General features: G+C 50.2%; 2 protein-coding genes across 2 annotated transcripts in view; one reads left to right on the plus strand and one right to left on the minus strand.

Moving 5' to 3' along the window:
* Nucleotides 1-7,867, plus strand: part of LOC102016130 (histone H2A.V) — a 10,458-nt gene extending 2,591 nt beyond the window's left edge. Inside the window, exons 2-5 of the mRNA XM_005396652.2 lie at nt 363-440; nt 3,332-3,445; nt 6,462-6,591; nt 7,550-7,867. Of these exons, the coding sequence (XP_005396709.1) occupies nt 363-440; nt 3,332-3,445; nt 6,462-6,591; nt 7,550-7,611 (384 nt within the window). The 3' untranslated portion in view covers nt 7,612-7,867. The remainder of the gene's footprint in view (nt 1-362; nt 441-3,331; nt 3,446-6,461; nt 6,592-7,549) is intronic.
* A 7,136-nt stretch (nt 7,868-15,003) lies between these two features.
* On the minus strand, nt 15,004-16,284 carry Ppia (peptidylprolyl isomerase A (cyclophilin A); the record flags this gene model as incomplete). The annotated part of the gene is given in 4 exon segments (XM_005396653.2): nt 15,004-15,329; nt 15,686-15,858; nt 16,051-16,139; nt 16,254-16,284. Coding segments are annotated over 4 exon segments (426 nt in total), but the record flags the coding sequence as incomplete, so codon positions are not given.
* Nucleotides 16,285-17,465: the final 1,181 nt, after the last annotated feature.

A 17,465-nucleotide genomic window follows, 5' to 3' on the forward strand; every position in this document is an offset into this window, starting at 1 on the left:
GTGTCACCACGCTCAGCTGACATTCTTGATTCTTGTTTCTTTTTCCAAAAGATCTAAGTTCTAAATGTTTCTGTAGAAGATTTGTTCTGGTAACATTTTATAAAGTTGTTTAATTATGAAATATTTCAGGTGTGTACCAAAGTGCCTGACTTGCAGGATTTATCAGAAAATTGAGCATTTTGTTCAGATTTGTAAAAATCTCACATTTTCAGTAGGTGTTCGTGTTTGATGTCTTTTTTCAATAAGCTAATGGAAGGTGATATGATCAGGTATATTTTTACAAGTGAGGAAGGAGATCATGTTTTGTTTTCTGCTGTTTTGAAAGTACTGTGTTCACTTCCTGCACACCTCTCTCTGTCCAGGCTGGAGGCAAAGCTGGGAAGGACAGTGGGAAGGCCAAGGCCAAGGCTGTGTCGCGCTCACAGAGAGCTGGGCTGCAGGTAAGGGGACCCCACTGGCGCTGGCCCTGGCGCAGCTCATGAAGTCGCCTCCTTCACTGTTGCAGCTCCCAGACCCATAGTTCACAGATGACAGAGCTTCTCTCACGGTTACAGACCCTTAATAATGAGGCTGACTGGCAAAGCTTAGATCATAAAGTTAATTTGTAATCTGTGTGAGAACAGGTTGTAAAGTGGCCTTAATGAATTGGTAATTTTCTATTTAAATTCATCTTTCAAGATTATAATTATGTTCCTGGTTCTTTTATAAATTGTATCATATTAAAGTGAGTATTTTGTGGGTTTTCTTTCGAAAGTGTTTGTAGTGGCAAATAATTATCAAGATGAGCTACATTTCGAGGGACAAGAATGAACTACTCAGTCCTCTGAATGTTTCTCTAGTAGCCTCAGTTTTAGCCTGAGTGATATACTCAAAACCACTGAATGAGCCGGGGGAGGCGGTGCACGCCTGTGATTCCAGCACTGAGGATCGTTTCAGGTTCCAAGTTGGAGACCAGCCTGGGCTACAAAGTGAGCTCTAGGCCAGTCTGAACTGCACAGCAAGGCCCTGTCTCAGAAAGAAAGAAAGAAAGAAAGGGAGGGGGGAGCGGGAGAAGGGAAAGGGAGGCGAGGAAGGAAGCCCACTAAATGTTTTCAAACTCGCCATATTCCAGTTGTCACAACTGTACCCCAGGCACTTAGTATTTTTTAGGTAAGTAAGGCTTGCTCCATGCACGTAGGAAGCTCTGTGAGATGGGGAACGTGAAGGCCAGCTGTCAGGGCTGGGTTTGTGCTTGCAGCGGTGGTGGGCCGTGAGCAAGTGCATGATGTGATCGGGGAGCCCTGACGCGGACGTCGCTTACAGCGCGGCCGTCAGGCGGAGGGCCTGCGGGAACTCAGGTGGGCGGGAAGGGGCGCGCAGTGAGTAGGCAGGCACAGGCTGAGACGCTACAAGTTTTCAAAAGTTTAGTTAGGGTCGCGTCGAAGTTCACCGAAACGTGCATGGGAAAGCCTGAGTCCTGTTTCTGAGAGTGGCGGCTGACACGCGCTCTGGACACGCCCCTCACCTGGGAGGTGAGGGAGGAGCTGCAGGGCAGCCATTGCCGGCGTGCTCAGCCCTGGGCGGGAGCCGGGCCCTCATGCCAGGCAGGGCTGCGCCGCCGAGCTGCTTCCCAGCCCTCACCCAGCACAGTCCCTGTTTCACGGAGCCTGAGCAGTCAGTCCGCAGGGATCTCACTGCCAGGTAAAGCAGGGTGCGGGCCAGTGCTATGTTGTTTCCCCTGCTCAAAATAGAGGTTTTGGGTTTTGTCTCTGTTTTGCAGTAGTACTGGGAATTGAACCCAGGGCCCCAAATGTGCTCGCCAGTGCTCTGCTGCTGAGCTGTACCCGGCCCGAAGTTCTCCCTGACTGCGACTGTCTGCCGTTGCAGCCTGGGCTCTTGGTCCCATACACACTGATCTTAGGAAAAGCCAGCTCCCCCAGACCTGTAGTCCTTGCTGCTGGGGAAGCAGAGGCAGCAGAAGCTTAGTTTCCGGGCAGCCTAGGCAACACAGGAAACCTCACAAGACCCCAATTTAAAAATAAAACAAAAAAGAAAAGGCCGGCCATGGTGGCGCACACCTGGAATCTCTGCTATGTAGTCAGTTTGAGGCCTGCCTGAGCCGCACAGTGAGACTGTCTCGGATCCCCTCCACCCCAGAAAAATGAGAGCGAGCGTGCGTGTGTGGAGGTGTGGGGAGCCTACAGAGAGAGACTGGAGAGCGCTGCATCCAGGACGGCAGGCCACTTGGGACACGAGGCGTGGAACTGGCCCTCGGGAAGCTGCGATCACTTAGGGGAATGCTTTCCCTGCTTGAGAAGATCTACAAGTGGTGAATAGGTTTGGGAACTAAGATGTCACTGCTGGACTTGGAGGAGAGTGTTTTATCAGACACCAAATTTGAGTTGTGATCCTCCTGCCTCTGCCCCGCTAGTACGTGGGATTACAGGCACCGACCACTGCATCCGATTTAGGATATGTTAACTCTACCTTTGAAGAGGAGGTGTTGTCAGGCATGGTGGCACACACCTGTGATTCTACAACTTGGGGAGCTGAGGCAGGAGGACTGCCGAAAGTTGGAGGCCAGCCTAGGCTACGTAGTGAGTTCAAGGCCAGGCTGAACTATATAGTGAGATTCCCAAGAAAAAAAAAGAAAAGAGGTATCTAGGCTAACTGGAAGCGGTCTCTAGATGTGTGGAGAAGTTTTAGCTGGGGTCTCCTAAGCAAACGGGGCTAGGGAAGGAAACGGCAGTGATGGGATGAGGCGGGTAGCAAGAAGCTGGAGTGAGAAGGGAGGCAGCTTAGAGAGGAGCAAGTGGCCAAGAGAGAAGTCGGTGAGACGTAGTGAAAGGCAGAGACGGCTGGGATCAGGGCCCAGTGGCAATGGAAAATCCCTGCTGCGTGGAGATCGAGCCAGGCGTGGCGGCAGGAGGAGCACAAGTTCAAGGCCAGCTTGGGCATCGGAGCAAGGCCCCGTCACCAGATAGGAAGGCTGAGCGTATGGCACAAGGCTCTGTGTTCAAACAACAGAAAATCTTGTAAAAATTTTGAACTATCAAAAAACCTGAAAGGAAAGAACAGAGGGTCAGAGCTGTGTGTGGCCGTCGTGTGACACTGACGCGCGGCTCTGCGTGCCGTCCCCAGGTGGTGTCAAGTGTGCAGCGGGCCCGAGTGCCTTATCCTGCACTGGGTAGCAGCGGATTACGGGACTGTGAACTACCAAACAGATGTGGTTTCTAACATACGCGACCGCATTTTGTCTTACGCCTATGCGTGTTGCCAAGCCTTTGATCACGCCCAGTGGCGTGGCTGTCCAGGCTCCGCGGTGTTTCCCAACGAGACATCTCTTTTCCAGTTTCCTGTGGGCCGCATCCACAGACACCTGAAGACGCGCACCACCAGCCACGGACGGGTGGGTGCCACCGCTGCCGTCTACAGCGCCGCGATCTTGGAGTACCTCACCGCTGAGGTGTGTGGGGGACTGCGGCTGGATGCGGGAGGGGGCGAGTGCGCTAAGCCAGGGGTGGTGACACATCCCAGCACTCCAGGAGGCTGAGGCAGGAGGAGGGCAGGTTCAAGCCCAGCCTGAGCAACTGAGTGACTTATTGGGGGGGCAGCGAGGCTCGGTGGGAAGGCCCTGGGTTCAGTGCCCAGTACTGCCCAAAAACGTTCTAAGCTGACTAACTGAAGCCCGGGACATGTATTTCCAAAAGCCATTGGTTATTTTTAATAACTGTTTTACACACACCTTGTCAGCCCATAACAGAAAAAGAAGCTTGGTGTGTTTATTTTGAGTTGGTAAGAGGAAGACTAAGCCATGTGTTTTCAAGTGACACAACAACACAGGAGTGAGAAGCACTGTTGTATGTAACTGGTATGTATGTAATCGAGCCAGCGGGCTGTGAGGTTCCAGTGTGACTTCTCGTTTATGCAGACTGATAATATCACAGGTTAAAGTCCTTCTGGTTCGTGGTTGCACAACCATGTTTAACCTTTTTTTTTTGTATCGGGAATCAAACTCGTGGCCTCATGCTTGCCAGGCAGGCACTGTGCTGCTGAGCTACATCCCCGGCCCAACCAAGTTTAACCTTTCAGGAAGATAAGTTATTTGGACAGGAGTTCCTAATTGTTGGGTCTTGGACCCTACTTTCCCCGTCCCCTTCCCCCTAAGGAAAATGGATGGAAAGCCAGGAGACTCCTTCAGCCACATTCCTGAGCTGGGAGCAGTTTGAATTGCAGGCAGGCGGTAGAGGTACCCCCCGCCTCCACCCCGATGGAAGGGAAGTGACCAGGGGCCGAGGGGAGAAATTGAGGTCTCAGCTTACGTCAGCTGCTGGCTGGCACATGTCTATCCTGACTTGCAGCAAAGTCTGTTGCTGCGCCCTGTGTGGGCTCTGTGCTAGTTGAGAAGCTCTTTCCCTTTCAGCCCTGCAGCAGTGGTGTTCAGCCGCAGACCCTAGAAAGACGTTCACTTTCATTCACTAATGCTGTGCAGAGTATTCTGGCTCATCGTGTTCAGGTGCCATCCAAACTGCCATTCGTCATAGTGTTGTGGGTTTTTTTGTTTTTTTTGTACTGGGAATCGAACTCAGGACCTTGTGCTTGCCAGGCAGGTGCTCAGCTGAGCGCTGAACTCCTCTTGGGAACTTTTGGCCAGACCTCTTTAGTTGAGTCCTAATACAGTGGCTAAATTTTAGGAGGGGGCTGTATCTGTGCCCATCAACAGATGCATGGATAAAGAAAGTGTAATACACACAGAGTAGAGGTCTGGCCGTAGAGAGGATCCGTTCGCGTCATTTGTGGGAAGGCGGATGCATCTTGAGACACAGTGCTGAGTGAAGTAGACACAGAAGGTTGCTATCACATGGTCTAACTTGTATGAGGAGCACAAAATATATGTAAAGAGCAAAATAAAAGATGATAAGAAAAAGGGAGATGGAAAGATCTAAGGCTAAAAAGATGCATTAAGGTTAAGCGTGGAAGCCGGGCATGGTGGCGCACACCTGTAATACAGTGGCTAAATTTTAATCCCAGCACTCGGGAGGCTGAGGCAGGAGGATCTTTGCAAGTTTGAGACCAGCGTGGGTTACAAAATGAGCTCAAAGCCAGCCTGAGCTGCATATCGAGACCTTGTCTCAAAAAGACAAGAAAAAGCTGGAGATACAGCTCAGTGGCACAAGTGCCTGCCTGGCAAGTTCAAGGTCCTGAGTTCAATTCTCAGTACCAAAAAAAAAAGAGTAAATGAAATTTGGGGGCTGGGGACTTGGCTCAGCGGCACAGGGCTTGCCTGGCAAGTGCAAGGTCGTGAGTTCAATTCCCAGTATGGGAGTGGGGGAGAGGGGACCAAAAAAAAAAAAAAGGTTAAGCGTGGACAGGCTGGGGGTGGGGCTGAGTGGTAGAGAATGGACCTAGTATGCATGAGGCCCTGGCTTCAATCCCCACACCAAAAAAGGAAAAAGGATTTTTTGAAGCCATAGATTTTAAAGTAATCAGTATATTGTGGGTATTGAAATGCGGAGTTGTAGTCATTCAGTAGAGGCAGAGTGCTGAAGTCTTAAGCAGAGAGCTTAGGTCAGTGATCACTTTCAGTCCAGCTTTGCACCCGCACCTTCTGGGGATGGCTCAGGAGCCGCTGGCCCTGGGCCCTGTCCCAGCCAGAGTCCTGGGAGCGGTGGGATTGGTGCTTTCGAGAGCCCAGTAGTCGGTTCCGAGAGCACTTGGCCTTCGCACAGCCCATTTCAGTGGTGTGGCTCCGTGCAGATATTTTTGCTGGTGCATTTTTGATATTTCCATGAAAAGACATTAATGCCAGGTAAATAACGTATAGTGAGGTTAAAAAATGCAGTGGGACTTTGAAATTCCTGTAGTTGAATTCCCAGTATAGAATAAAAGGCTTCTAATTTATAGCATTTAATTTATAGTATTAGGCTCACAAACATGGAAAGCCAAATTACATTTTTAAACTTCACTGTGTGTGTTAAGAAGTAACTTCTAGCCATTAAAGGAAAAGAACTACATGGCTAGCAAATAGACTGCTTCATGGATATATTAAAATGTGTGGGGGCTGGGGATTTAGCTAAGCGGCAAAGCACCTGCCTGGCAAGTGGAAGGTCATGAGTTCGGTTCCTGGTACCGGAGAAAAACCAAAAGAAAAAGAAAAAGAAAATGTGTGACTTTGCTAAATGTTCATACTGGGAGTCTCGGCTAAGGCATAACATCCCTTGCTCTCACGTTAATGCCTTTCTGTGTGGAAGTGGGGTTTTCCTCAGGTTGCTCTCTCGGTTGCAGAGAATGAATGTAAAGGAAGTCAGAGGAAGCCCTGAGCTGTGCAGGCGTGTTATAGCGGGAGAGAGTACCGCAGGCGCTTCTGGGTGCGCTCCGTGTGCTATGCGCAGGCGCTAGAGTGGTCGAGCTCTAACCGGAGGCCCTCCTGAGCCGTTAAGCACTGTCCCACGTTTGGTCTCTTGTCTTCTGGATGCCCATAGGTGCTGGAGCTGGCAGGGAACGCGTCGAAGGATCTCAAAGTCAAGCGCATCACTCCACGTCACTTGCAGCTCGCCATCCGTGGAGATGAAGAATTGGACTCCCTCATCAAGGCGACTATAGCTGGCGGTGGTAGGTGTTACTTAGCCTGCGCCGCCACTGGCCTTTCTGCCGTGCTGTGTGGATTGGGACGCTGCACACTTGCGGCAGTAGCTGGGCAGCACCAAGTTTGTGGTCCATAAGGGTTAAAGCAACTCTAAGTCTCAGACTTTGTTTCATAATGATTTGAATAAATATTTGTTCTCTTTGTAATCATACAGCGCTATTTTTACTTCAGTCAGTTTTGTCTGTATTTCATATGTGACCTGCATGTGGTGGGGCATACCTCTAATCCCAGCTCTGGAAGGCTGAAGCAGGAGGATCACAAATTAGAGCCCAGTCTGGGCAGTTTAGCAGCTTAGTGACATCCTGTTTGAAAATTTAAAAAGAAAAATACACCAGTCATAGTGGCGCACATCTTTAGTACCAAAACTCCAGGCGCTGAGGAAGGAGGGTTACCATGAGTTCAAGGCCAGCCTGGACTGCACAGCACCTGTCTCAAAAAAGTGGGCAGGCTTTGTTCTGTTCTCTTTTTTGAAAGGACTGGAGATGTAGCTTAGTGTAAAGGGCCTGGAGCCTGTCTTAAAAACAAAACAAAATTTGAAAACATGGTCTTAAGGAATTGTTTAGCATGCTGCGGACAGCCCTTTAAAGGACTGACATAATGGAAATGGGTCGGGATCTATGAAGGTGCTACTTCTTGTCCTTTTAAGTCCTCGTAGAATCTCGTAAAAGCTGTGGTTATTCTCCAGAAATTTAGGCTGGGGCTGTACCTCACACTGCCTGACAAGTGTGAGGTCCTGAGTTCGGTTCCTGGTACCAAAAAAAAAAAGCACATAAAATTGCAATTTCCTTGACACCATCTTAGAGGGGTTCACAGGGTCAGGAAATGACTGAAGTAAATCTCATTCTCTTGTAGTTGGTCTTTTTTGCTTGTGCCACTCAAGTGTTAAAAAGTTTTAATTAATAATTTTTAAAATTTTCTTTCTAGGTGTGATTCCTCACATCCACAAATCTCTGATTGGAAAGAAGGGACAGCAGAAAACCGCTTAGGGTTGTCACCAGCCCTCCACCGCCCTGTCCTTGTACTGTCACCTGGACAGAAGATGTCAGTGGAAACATGTGGCATTTTTAAAAGCAGTTAAAGGAAATACATAGACAGTGCTGTAGACATAAACATTGGTCTGTTCTTAGACACCAGGTTTGATAAAGTACTTTTCCTGTGGTTACAGCCGTGTGGCGATTGGCTAGGTTTCTCCCATGTGTTTTATACAACAACGGAGTTGATAAACCATTTTTTACAAAATAATTTGTCTCAGAACTGTTCTGTTCATATAGTGATATAGTTTGCTCAGACTGACATTTTTAAAATCTCAAATTGGTTATTCACAATAATTGAAACTGGTCATGATGGTGCATGCCTGTAATCCCAGCACGCAGCAGGCCAAGGCAGGAGGATCACAAGTTCAAGGCCTGCCTGGGCTACGGAGACCTCGTCTCATTTTTAAAAAGAAAAAAACAATCTTGTAGAGTGCGATAATACAGCTTTCCATGGTTGATAGCCATCATATGTTGAATTTTAGATACTGTCAGTATGTGCTAATGGCGGGGATGGGAAGGGAAAAAGAAAAAAGATGTGACACACCGTTACTTTATTGCATGCCACTAGGAGAGACTTCGTGAGCTATTGTCCGTTGGAGACACACAGCTCAATCTTGGCCGTCAGGACAGGGGACAGCGTGAGCCCTTTCCAAGCACTGTCGTGCACCTGTACCACAGTGAGGACTTGCAGGCAGTGTTGTCACCCGTTTCATGGATGCAGTGCCCGAGGCTCACAGACAGTTACCTGCTGAAAGCACTGACCCGGTGGCAGAAAACAGCCAAGCCAGGCTGTAAGCCTAAGTCTTCTTGACCTTTCCAGGGCTTCCATGCACCCAAAGTTGTTCAGTTTATCATACTTTTCTGCCTCTGGCTTAAAATTTCACCTTTTGGTGGTCTGTTGAGACAGTAACATACAGAAATTTATAGAATCTTTTTGTTTTGTGGGGTTTTTTGTTTTGTTTTGAGACAGGATGTTGCTGTGTAATTCAGGCTGGCTTTGGACTCACTATGTAGCCCAGCTGGCCTTGAACTGACAACAATCCTCCTGCCTCAGCCTCCCAAGTGCTCGAATTACAGATGTGTGTTACCATGTCCAGCTTTGGCTATACTTTCTTTTTTAATTATTTTTTTGTCAGTTTCTAAGTAACATAAGATTTAAAGTATTGGTTAACTCAGAAAATTCTGTTTTTCTCCCCAGAAGTCTTCACTCAACAAGGAAGTCTTTTGATGTTTTATAGTATTAACACCATCAAAATAAAGTCATGTGGGCTGGGGATAGAGCTCAGTGGCACAGGCACCTGCCTGCCAAGCGCAAGGTCCTGAGTTCGATCCCCAGTACCAAAAAAAAGAAAAAAACACAGTCATGTTTCTATAGACATTCTCAGGAACGCACAGCACTAAGGAGGACAGTACTCACGGGGTGAGGCCCGCGTGCCCTTCTCCACCTCCGCCTCCGCTGTGCTTTCCCCGCAGCCCCACCTCCCCCAGGCGCTTGGCTGAGTCCTGTCACAGGCACAGTATTGCCGTGTTTGTGTACCTTCAGGAGGTTCTCAAACATGTCGTTACAAGTGGGGCCCAACAGAGCACAGCTGTAGTACCACTGTCGTAATCAGACACTTAAAGTATGGTAGCCATGCACGTACCCTAGCACTGGGAGCCTGAGGCAGGGAGATCGTAAGTTCTAGCTCAGTGTGAATAACTTCGTGAGACCCTGTTCAAAATTAAAGAGCTGGAGTGTAGCTCCTCGCAAAGGCCCTGGTTCAACCCCCAGTATGACAAAAATGAGACGATTCATGATGCAGTTTTTACTTTTTTTTATAGTAACCATTGGACCAGGATCTTCACACTGAGCTACATCCCCAGCCTTTTTTTTTTTTGGTAGCGGGAATTGGACTCAGAACCTTGCGCTTGCCAGACAGGCGCTTGTGCCCCTGAGCTACATCCTCTGCCCCCAGCCCTTGTTTTGTTTGTTTTGAGACAGGATCACTTGAGTTGCTGAGTTGCCCAGACTAGGCTCAAATTTGTTTGTTTTTTTGTTTTTTGTTTTTTTGTTTTTTTGTTTTTTTCTGGTACCGGGGATCGAACTCACAGCCTTGCGCTTGCCGGGCAGGCACTGTGCCACTGAGCTAAATCCCCAGCCCTAGGCTCAAATTTGTGATCCTCCTGCTTTGGCCTGGCTTGATAATTTTGTTTTTTTTTAAACAGTTTGAGTCAGGATCCAGACATAAGATCTGTCTTAAATTTTGTTCATATTGAGCTGGATGTGGTGGTGCACACCTGTAATCCCGATTCTAGAGGCTGAGGCAGAAGGCTCTCAAGTTCAAGGTCAGCCTTAGCTATATAGAGCAAGACCCTGTCTCAAAAAAAAACACACAAACAGGAATAAGCTGATGACCACCTCCCCCATGAGCCCTGAGAAGCAGAAGAGGACACAGGAGCTGGGGAGCTCTGAGGTGCCCCTTGGGTCCCAGAAGGTAGAAGGGACCCTGAAAGCTGTGTGGGAAGCAGGGCCTCACCTCAGAGCCAGCTGTGTGAGGCACCAGGCAGCGAGGGTCCCTGGGCCTCCCCAGGCCCAGCTTGACAGCTTGCTCCTAAGCAGAGGCCTAGGTCTCAGAGGTGATAGGCAGGCCTGGGGTCCATGGCCCTGGACTCGGTCACTGGCGCTTCCTAGCTGAGTGGCTTCCCCTCGTCCTCCTCCAAGCCAGCAAGCACAGGCACCGTGCCTCAGTGCTGCACCCCAAAAGCTGGAGGCCCCTGAAAGCCCTGCACAGCCTTTGTTTTCAGTCAGCCTGCCTTTGCTGGTTACTTTCCTCTCGTTGCTGAGACAAAATACCTGACGCCCAAAATTAAGGAAGCTTTGTGCAGGTTTCAGTCCATACTCAGTTGGCTCCAAGGCAGGGTAGCATGGCTGAGGGGGCAACGGTTCAAGGCGGCAGAAGATAGCAAAGGCAACAAGAGCCAAAGTGGGGCAGAGCAAGCCTCTCCCTGTTGCATGCAGGCTACCCCTCCTCGGTTGGGTGTGGCCCTCACACCATCTCCCTGCCCTCCTGCACAGGATAAAGATGTTACAAGTGAGGACCCTGGCCCCTGCTGAGTCACTTAAACTTCTAAACTTCCCAAGTTGATGTAAGGAATCAACCATTACAACATCCTAGGGAGTAAATAGCCACCCTAGGGCATGCCCTTGGATGCAGAACAGCTGAGTCACTTAGTTAAGCTTCTGTGCTTCTTAAGTTGACACAGTGGGGCCAGGGATGTAGCTCAGTGGCAAGCACAAGGTCCTAAGTTTTTTTTTTTGGTATTAGGAATCGAACTCAGGACCTTGCACTTGCCAGGCAGGCACTTGTACCGCTGAGCTACATCCCCAGCCCAAGGTCCTAAGTTTGATTCCTGGTACCAAAAAAAAACTCGTCTCAGGTTGACTCAAAGTATCAACCATTACACTGCCTGACTGCCTTTCTTTTTTTTTTCCTTTGTCTTTTTGAGACAGGATCTCACTCTGCAGTTCAGACTGGCCTTTGTAGTGCAGGCTCGTCTTGAACTCACAACAATCCTCCTGCCTCAGCCTCCCAAGTGGTGGGATTACAAGTGTGCGCCACCATGCCTAGCTCAGTCAGCATTTCTAAGCAAAGCCTGTATTGCTAGAATAGTGAGAATGCAAGCATGTTAAACTCAAAATGCAGAACATGAGCTGAGTATGGTGGTGTACCCCTATAATCCCTGCACTCTGGGAGCTGAGGCAGGAAGATCGAAAGCTCCAGTCCTTGCTGGGCATGGTGGCGCACACCTGTAATCTCAGCACTAGGGAGGCTGAGGCAGGAGGATTGTTGTGAGTTCGAGACCAGCCTGGGCTACAAAGTGAGCTCAAGGCCAGCCTGAACTGCATAGTGAGATCCCATCTCAAAAGGACAGGAAAAAAAAAAAAAGAAAAAAGAAAGCTCCAGCCCAGCCTGGGTAACTCTGTGACTTAGTGAGACCCTGTCTCAAAAAATAACAGCTGAGGATAGAGCTCAGTCAAAGGCTGTGTTTCAGTCCCCAGTTCCATCCTGAAGGGTGGGAGCTGCACCTCTGGCCAGCTGCTTAGAAGGCTACCGCTGAATGGGCCATCCCGAGCGAGCGGTGTGTGTCTGTCAGGACGGTGGCAGTGAGGGCTCCCAGGTAGCTCCTGTGTCCCCAGACAGGAACTGCATTGCAGCACTCTGGAGGAGCATCCCGTTCCTGGGGGCTGCGCAATCAGGCAGAAAATAGCTGTGTTAAAATAGGGGTGCCTGGCAACTAGTTGCGTATGTTCATCTTCTCCCCAGGATCCAAATGCTGTACTTAGAAAACTCCAAATTACTATGTGTGTCATCAGTCTTTGAAAGGAACACATGGGAATTAGCAAATCCAAAAATATGAGCTCTTTGCCAAAGATGGCCTGTACGTTAGATGTGACACAAAACTCCCATGAGCTCCCCAGGACATTTGCACAGAGGGCCACTCACGCACAGCTGGTCACCAGAGCAAACGGGCTGGTTCTCATCACGTGGCAGCCCACACCTGTAATCTCAGCACCCAGCAGCCGGAGGCAGGAGGATCGCCACCGTGACTCTGAGGCCAACCTGGGCTGCACAGTGAGTTCGAGATCCTGTCTCAACAGAATCAAAGAAAGATAATTCATTCTATGGACAAATGTGATGGGGTTGCCCACCAACGGGGTTCCCACACTATTTTTCCATTGATACATTACCTGGGTGAGTATATTACATAATAATAAAATTGAGTATTGAATGTTGTTTTTTTCCCAAATGACAGGAAAAACAAGCTAATTGCTTATCTTTGCCAGTTTTAGTTTTTCTTACATTTTCCCCATACTGTTGCTCAGCAGACACTGAGCAGGCAGCACAGCAGTGGTGGCGAGAACTCCTACACTGCTTGTGCACTTGTAGCCTAAGGTCAGCTTTCTGATGGGAAACTCGCTGCTGGTTTACAGGACAGAATTACACATGCTCCACATAAACGGCGGCGGCTGAGCTGAGCAATCTCCAGAGATTCGCTTTCAGCTTCTGAAGTTACCTGACTGGCCCTGGCCACCCACGGGCACCCACAGCCTGGGGCCTGGCAAAGTCCCACCTCCATGCAGGAAGGGATTGGGATCAGGTCACATCACTGTCCCGACAGTGGAAGAGGCTTCCACACCCAGGGCCGTGGACCTAGGGCAAGCAAAGCTGAGCACAAGCTGAGCTCTGCCACGCAGCATTGCTTCCTGTACACAGGGCAGGCCACTGAACACTTCTGTGGCTTATGTAGGTTTACCTCATTAACCTCCTGAATAGTTCCGAGAAATACACCAACCTCACTTTACAGGTGAAGAAAGTCAAGACTCGGGAAGCTCGGGGGTGGAAGCGGAACAGGAGAAAAGAGGGCAACAACCAGAGGACAACCGGCCCCGATAGGCCAGGCAGCTGGGGAAGGCACTGGGCGACTGGGGATCCTTACTCAGGGGCGAGGTGGAGGGCTGCAGTGGTGTGGAGGATGAGCTGGGAGAGGAAGAGTGCAGCTGGATCTTGTTTTTGTTTTGTTCTGTAGTTTGGGCTGCCTTTGAACTCGGCAATCTTCCTGCCTCAGCCTCCCAAATCCTGGGATCACAGGCGTGAGCACCACACCCAGCCCCAGCTGGATCTTGGTAACATGGGCTTGGATCTCAACTGACATCTCATCCTGCTCCAAAGAACTGTGACAGCCTGCCGTCCAGGGGAAAGGGCAGCACAGCAGGAGCTCACAAGTCACAGCACGCATGTCCCAAGCTAGTCTGCAGCATGAGCCCTGCAGAGTTCACACCTGCAGTGTTCCTGGGATGAGCCAGTCAGGGCTGCTGCTTCTCCCTTCCCTCCCTCCCTCTTCAGTGTAATGTGTAACGTAAGATGGATCTCAGGGCTAGCAGAGACAGACAATTGTAAGCCACTTACACTGGCCGGGCATGGTGGCGCACACCTATAATCCCAGCACCGGGAAGGCTGAGGCTGGGGAATCGTTGCGAGTTTGAGACCAGCCTGGGTTACAAAGTGAGCTCAAGGCTAGCCTGAACTACATACCAAGACCCTGTCTCAAAAAGGCAAAAAAAAAAAAAAAAATTAATCTAATTCTAAAAAACCCATCCTAGGGACCAAGGAACTGTTCCTCTAGGTTTTGTAGCTTTCACAGATTTCCTGAGCACAATTAGGCACCAGACAAACCCAACTCTCCAGTCCTCAAGGCGACAGCAACTGTGCTCTTTCTCCCTTGCTTCTTAAGTTCTCAAAGCTCAGCAACGTTCTGGGGGACACATGTTAGATGTGCACAAACAGAAGTCAACCCTAGTATGGGCAGAGGAACACATGATCAGGGAGGGTTCCCCAGGTCACTGCTGGAAATTGGTGGTGGTGGTGCATGTATCCCCAACATGCTGGGAGATGAGGCAGGAGCAGCACCATGGGCAATTTGTGGCACACAAAATGCCAGAGCAAGTTCCTTAGTGCAAAAACTCTGGCTTCCATATCCAGGACCAAGATCTCAGCACTTCCAAGGCTGAGGCAGGTGGGTCATTACAAGCTCAAAATCAGCCTGGGCTACAAAGGTGCGCTCAAGGACAGCCTGAACTGCAGTGACACTGTCTCAAGAAAACCCATCTCTGGGACGATCCCCCAAAAGTGGACGAAGCACCAGTATCTACTGCTACAGAAAGCCCCAAAGTATCCTAGCTTCATGCTGAGAAACTGTACCCAGGGCTCTGCCCTTCTAAGCAAGGCTATGACCCCACTTCCAGGTGCCAGCGTCATCAACCCGGTCCCTACTAGTACAGACTGACCTGGTAACTGCTGTATTCCTGTGAGCAGGCCCTCGAGTACCCTGCCCAGCTCCCTCTCCCACGGGTGAGGGCCCTCCTCAGTCTGAGCAACAGCCCTCAGAACAGGCTCTCCCAATCTGTGCTGGAAATTTCTCTTTCCCAGCAGAGCTTCAGGTGAAAAATTGGTCCCAAGAGGCAAGCTCAACACCAGACCCAGAGATACAGATGGTGCCTAGAGCAGTTGGATTTTGGAATAATGCCACCCACAAGAACCACAGCTGGCCATTTCTGAGACTGCAGGGGCCTGTACTGTCCAGCTTCCCAGCCCTTAGGCCTTCTCCCAACCAAGCAGAGCTCATCTGCTAACTTCACACACAACACCACGGCTCACAGTAGCACCCATCCGTTTCTCAGAGACCTGCCAAACTCAGTGAACTTAGTATTTCTTGGGTTAGGAAAGGCAAAACCAAAGCACTCCACGGGAAGCTGGTCTCAGCAGTGCTTCCTACATCACCCTAACCCAAGCAAGAAAAGACAACCATCATTTAGTTTTTATTCATAACCATAAACTTAACTCTGCAATCCAGCTCATTTGGAGGGGAGCAAGGAAAATATGGAACCCAGAGAAGTGCAGTAAGAGCAGAGATGATGGGGTGTTTTGAGCAGGTGGGGCGCAGGGTGCTCTCCTGAGCTAGAGGAATGGTCTGGTGATGGCGATACAAGTCACACACGTTAGAGCTGTCCACAGTCGGTGATGGTGATCTTCTTGCTGGTCTTGCCGTTCCTGGACCCGAAGCGCTCCATGGCCTCCACCGTGTTCATGCCCTCTTTCACCTTCCCGAAGACCACGTGCTTGCCGTCCAGCCTGGAAGCAGGGGGTTAAGCTCGGGGCCACACTCAGATGAGCAGGGCCCCAGTCAACCCGGCCTGCCAGTGGGGTGGCCAGCCCAACCTCCCAGCAAACGCTGGCCGTTACCCAGCTGGCTTTCTCAAGTAGTAACACACGAAATTTACTATGAGCCAATCTCAAAAATAGAAAAAGCAGCCAAACCAAGTTGCTGTTCCCAGTATCGTGCTGTTACCACACTGGCTAAAGCCATCCCTAAGCCTTCTCTTCTCCCGACACCTCAGGGATGCGAACACCAGGGAAAGCTAAACCGCTGCTGTGCAGCACCACCCTTCACTCCAGCCTTGCGGGGTGCGCCTGTGCCCTGTGCTTACCACTCAGTCTTGGCAGTGCAGATGAAAAACTGGGAACCGTTTGTGTTTGGCCCAGCATTTGCCATAGACAAGATGCCAGGACCCGTGTGCTTCAAGATGAAGTTCTCGTCATCAAATTTCTCCCCATAGATGGACTTGCCGCCAGTGCCATTGTGGCGTGTGAAGTCACCACCCTGCAAACATGACAAGAACCTGTCACTTCCGGCAATACAATCAGAAATCACGCCAAGTCTACAAGGCTCAAACTTTGAAACTGTGCAGAGGGGATGAGCACAAGTGAAACAGACAACAGCTCAGCAAGCTGCATCCTGAAATAATGACTCAACCCCTAAGGGACCAACCTAAGTAAACAGTTCATTTTGTACCTGGCACATAAATCCTGGAATAATTCTGTGAAAGCAGGAACCCTTATAACCAAATCCTTTCTCTCCAGTGCTCAGAGCACGAAAGTTTTCTGTTAAAAAAAAATATATATATATATATGTGTATAAAAATAATAAATACACACACACACACAAAACCCTCATAATTGGAATACATTTGTTGAACTTTAGAAAACAGAACCAACCTGCTGTCTTTGGAACTTTGTCTGCATACAGCTGTAAGAGAAAAAAAATGACACACCACCACATGAATACATGTTTTCCTGCTTAGTGCCCATGTCTTTAGAGGTTTCTGAATCATACATTCATTTTCTCACTACAGGAGAATGTTTCTTCAGTAATGACTGAGTCCCAAATAGGAACTCCTCCTGACAGCACTAAGGGCCTGACAAGTTGGGTTGAGAAACATGAGACCCAAAGCTGTGCCAAAAATCCAGAACCAGCCAATGACTTAAATAGTGAGAGACTCCTAAAAAGTGACTCACAACTTCTAATGCCTCACACCTACTTCAGGACAGAGCTACAGCTTCTCAAATGTCCCTCACTCCCCCAACCCCATGGGGTAGCAGCCTAGGGACAGCTAGCCATCGGCCACTGGCACTGAGGGTGCTACCTCCACCCAACCTGCCAACACCCCTTTCTGATCACCACTCTGGTTTCCTGGCCCCTTACCTACTAGGGGGGAAACCTAAGGACCAGTTTGTGGTGGGTCCTCTATGTGCAGAACTCCACAGCTGGAGGGGCACTCTACCCCGCAGCACACAGCCAGGCAGCCTTTCACAGCCTGTTTGTTTGGTTTTTGTCTTTTTGAGACAGGGTCTCGCTATGCAGCTCAGGCTGGCCTTGAGCTCACTTTGTAGCCCAGGCTGCTCTCCAACTTGAAACGACCCTCCTGTCTCAGCCTCCCGAATGCTGGGATTACAGGCGTGCGCCACCATGCCGGGCCACAGCCTAGCTTTGAAGGAGCCTTTTGCGAGAAATACTCCAGTAGTTGGGATTACACCAACTAGCAGCTTTCCTGCACCTGTCCACAGGAATGCACCGAACTGAGGACGGAGCCGGGAGCGCACGGTTGCTCGCCACTGCCCACCTGCGTCGTCCCCGGGCCTCCCGCTCCGGCTCACTGGCACCAACCCCGGCCCGGCCGGACACCCGAGGCCGAGTTTCCACCGGGGCCCTGTCAATGATCAACTCTGCCTAGGGCCAGCGCGGCGCCAAGGGAGACGCGGCGGCCAGGGCGGGAGCCGGGCCCGCAAGGGGCGCATCCCGGGAACAAGGCCGAGCGGCGCGGCCACCGGCGCCCTCTACGCGGTCCAAGGGGCGAACGCACTGCGCCGCCGCGAGTTCCGCGACAGCCCCCGGCCGCGCGGGCAGGGTTAGCTGGAACACAGTCTAAT

The sequence above is a fragment of the Chinchilla lanigera genome, unplaced genomic scaffold (genome assembly GCF_000276665.1).
Source record: "Chinchilla lanigera isolate Chin_1 unplaced genomic scaffold, ChiLan1.0 scaffold00055, whole genome shotgun sequence".
NCBI classification, from domain to species: Eukaryota; Metazoa; Chordata; class Mammalia; order Rodentia; family Chinchillidae; genus Chinchilla; species Chinchilla lanigera.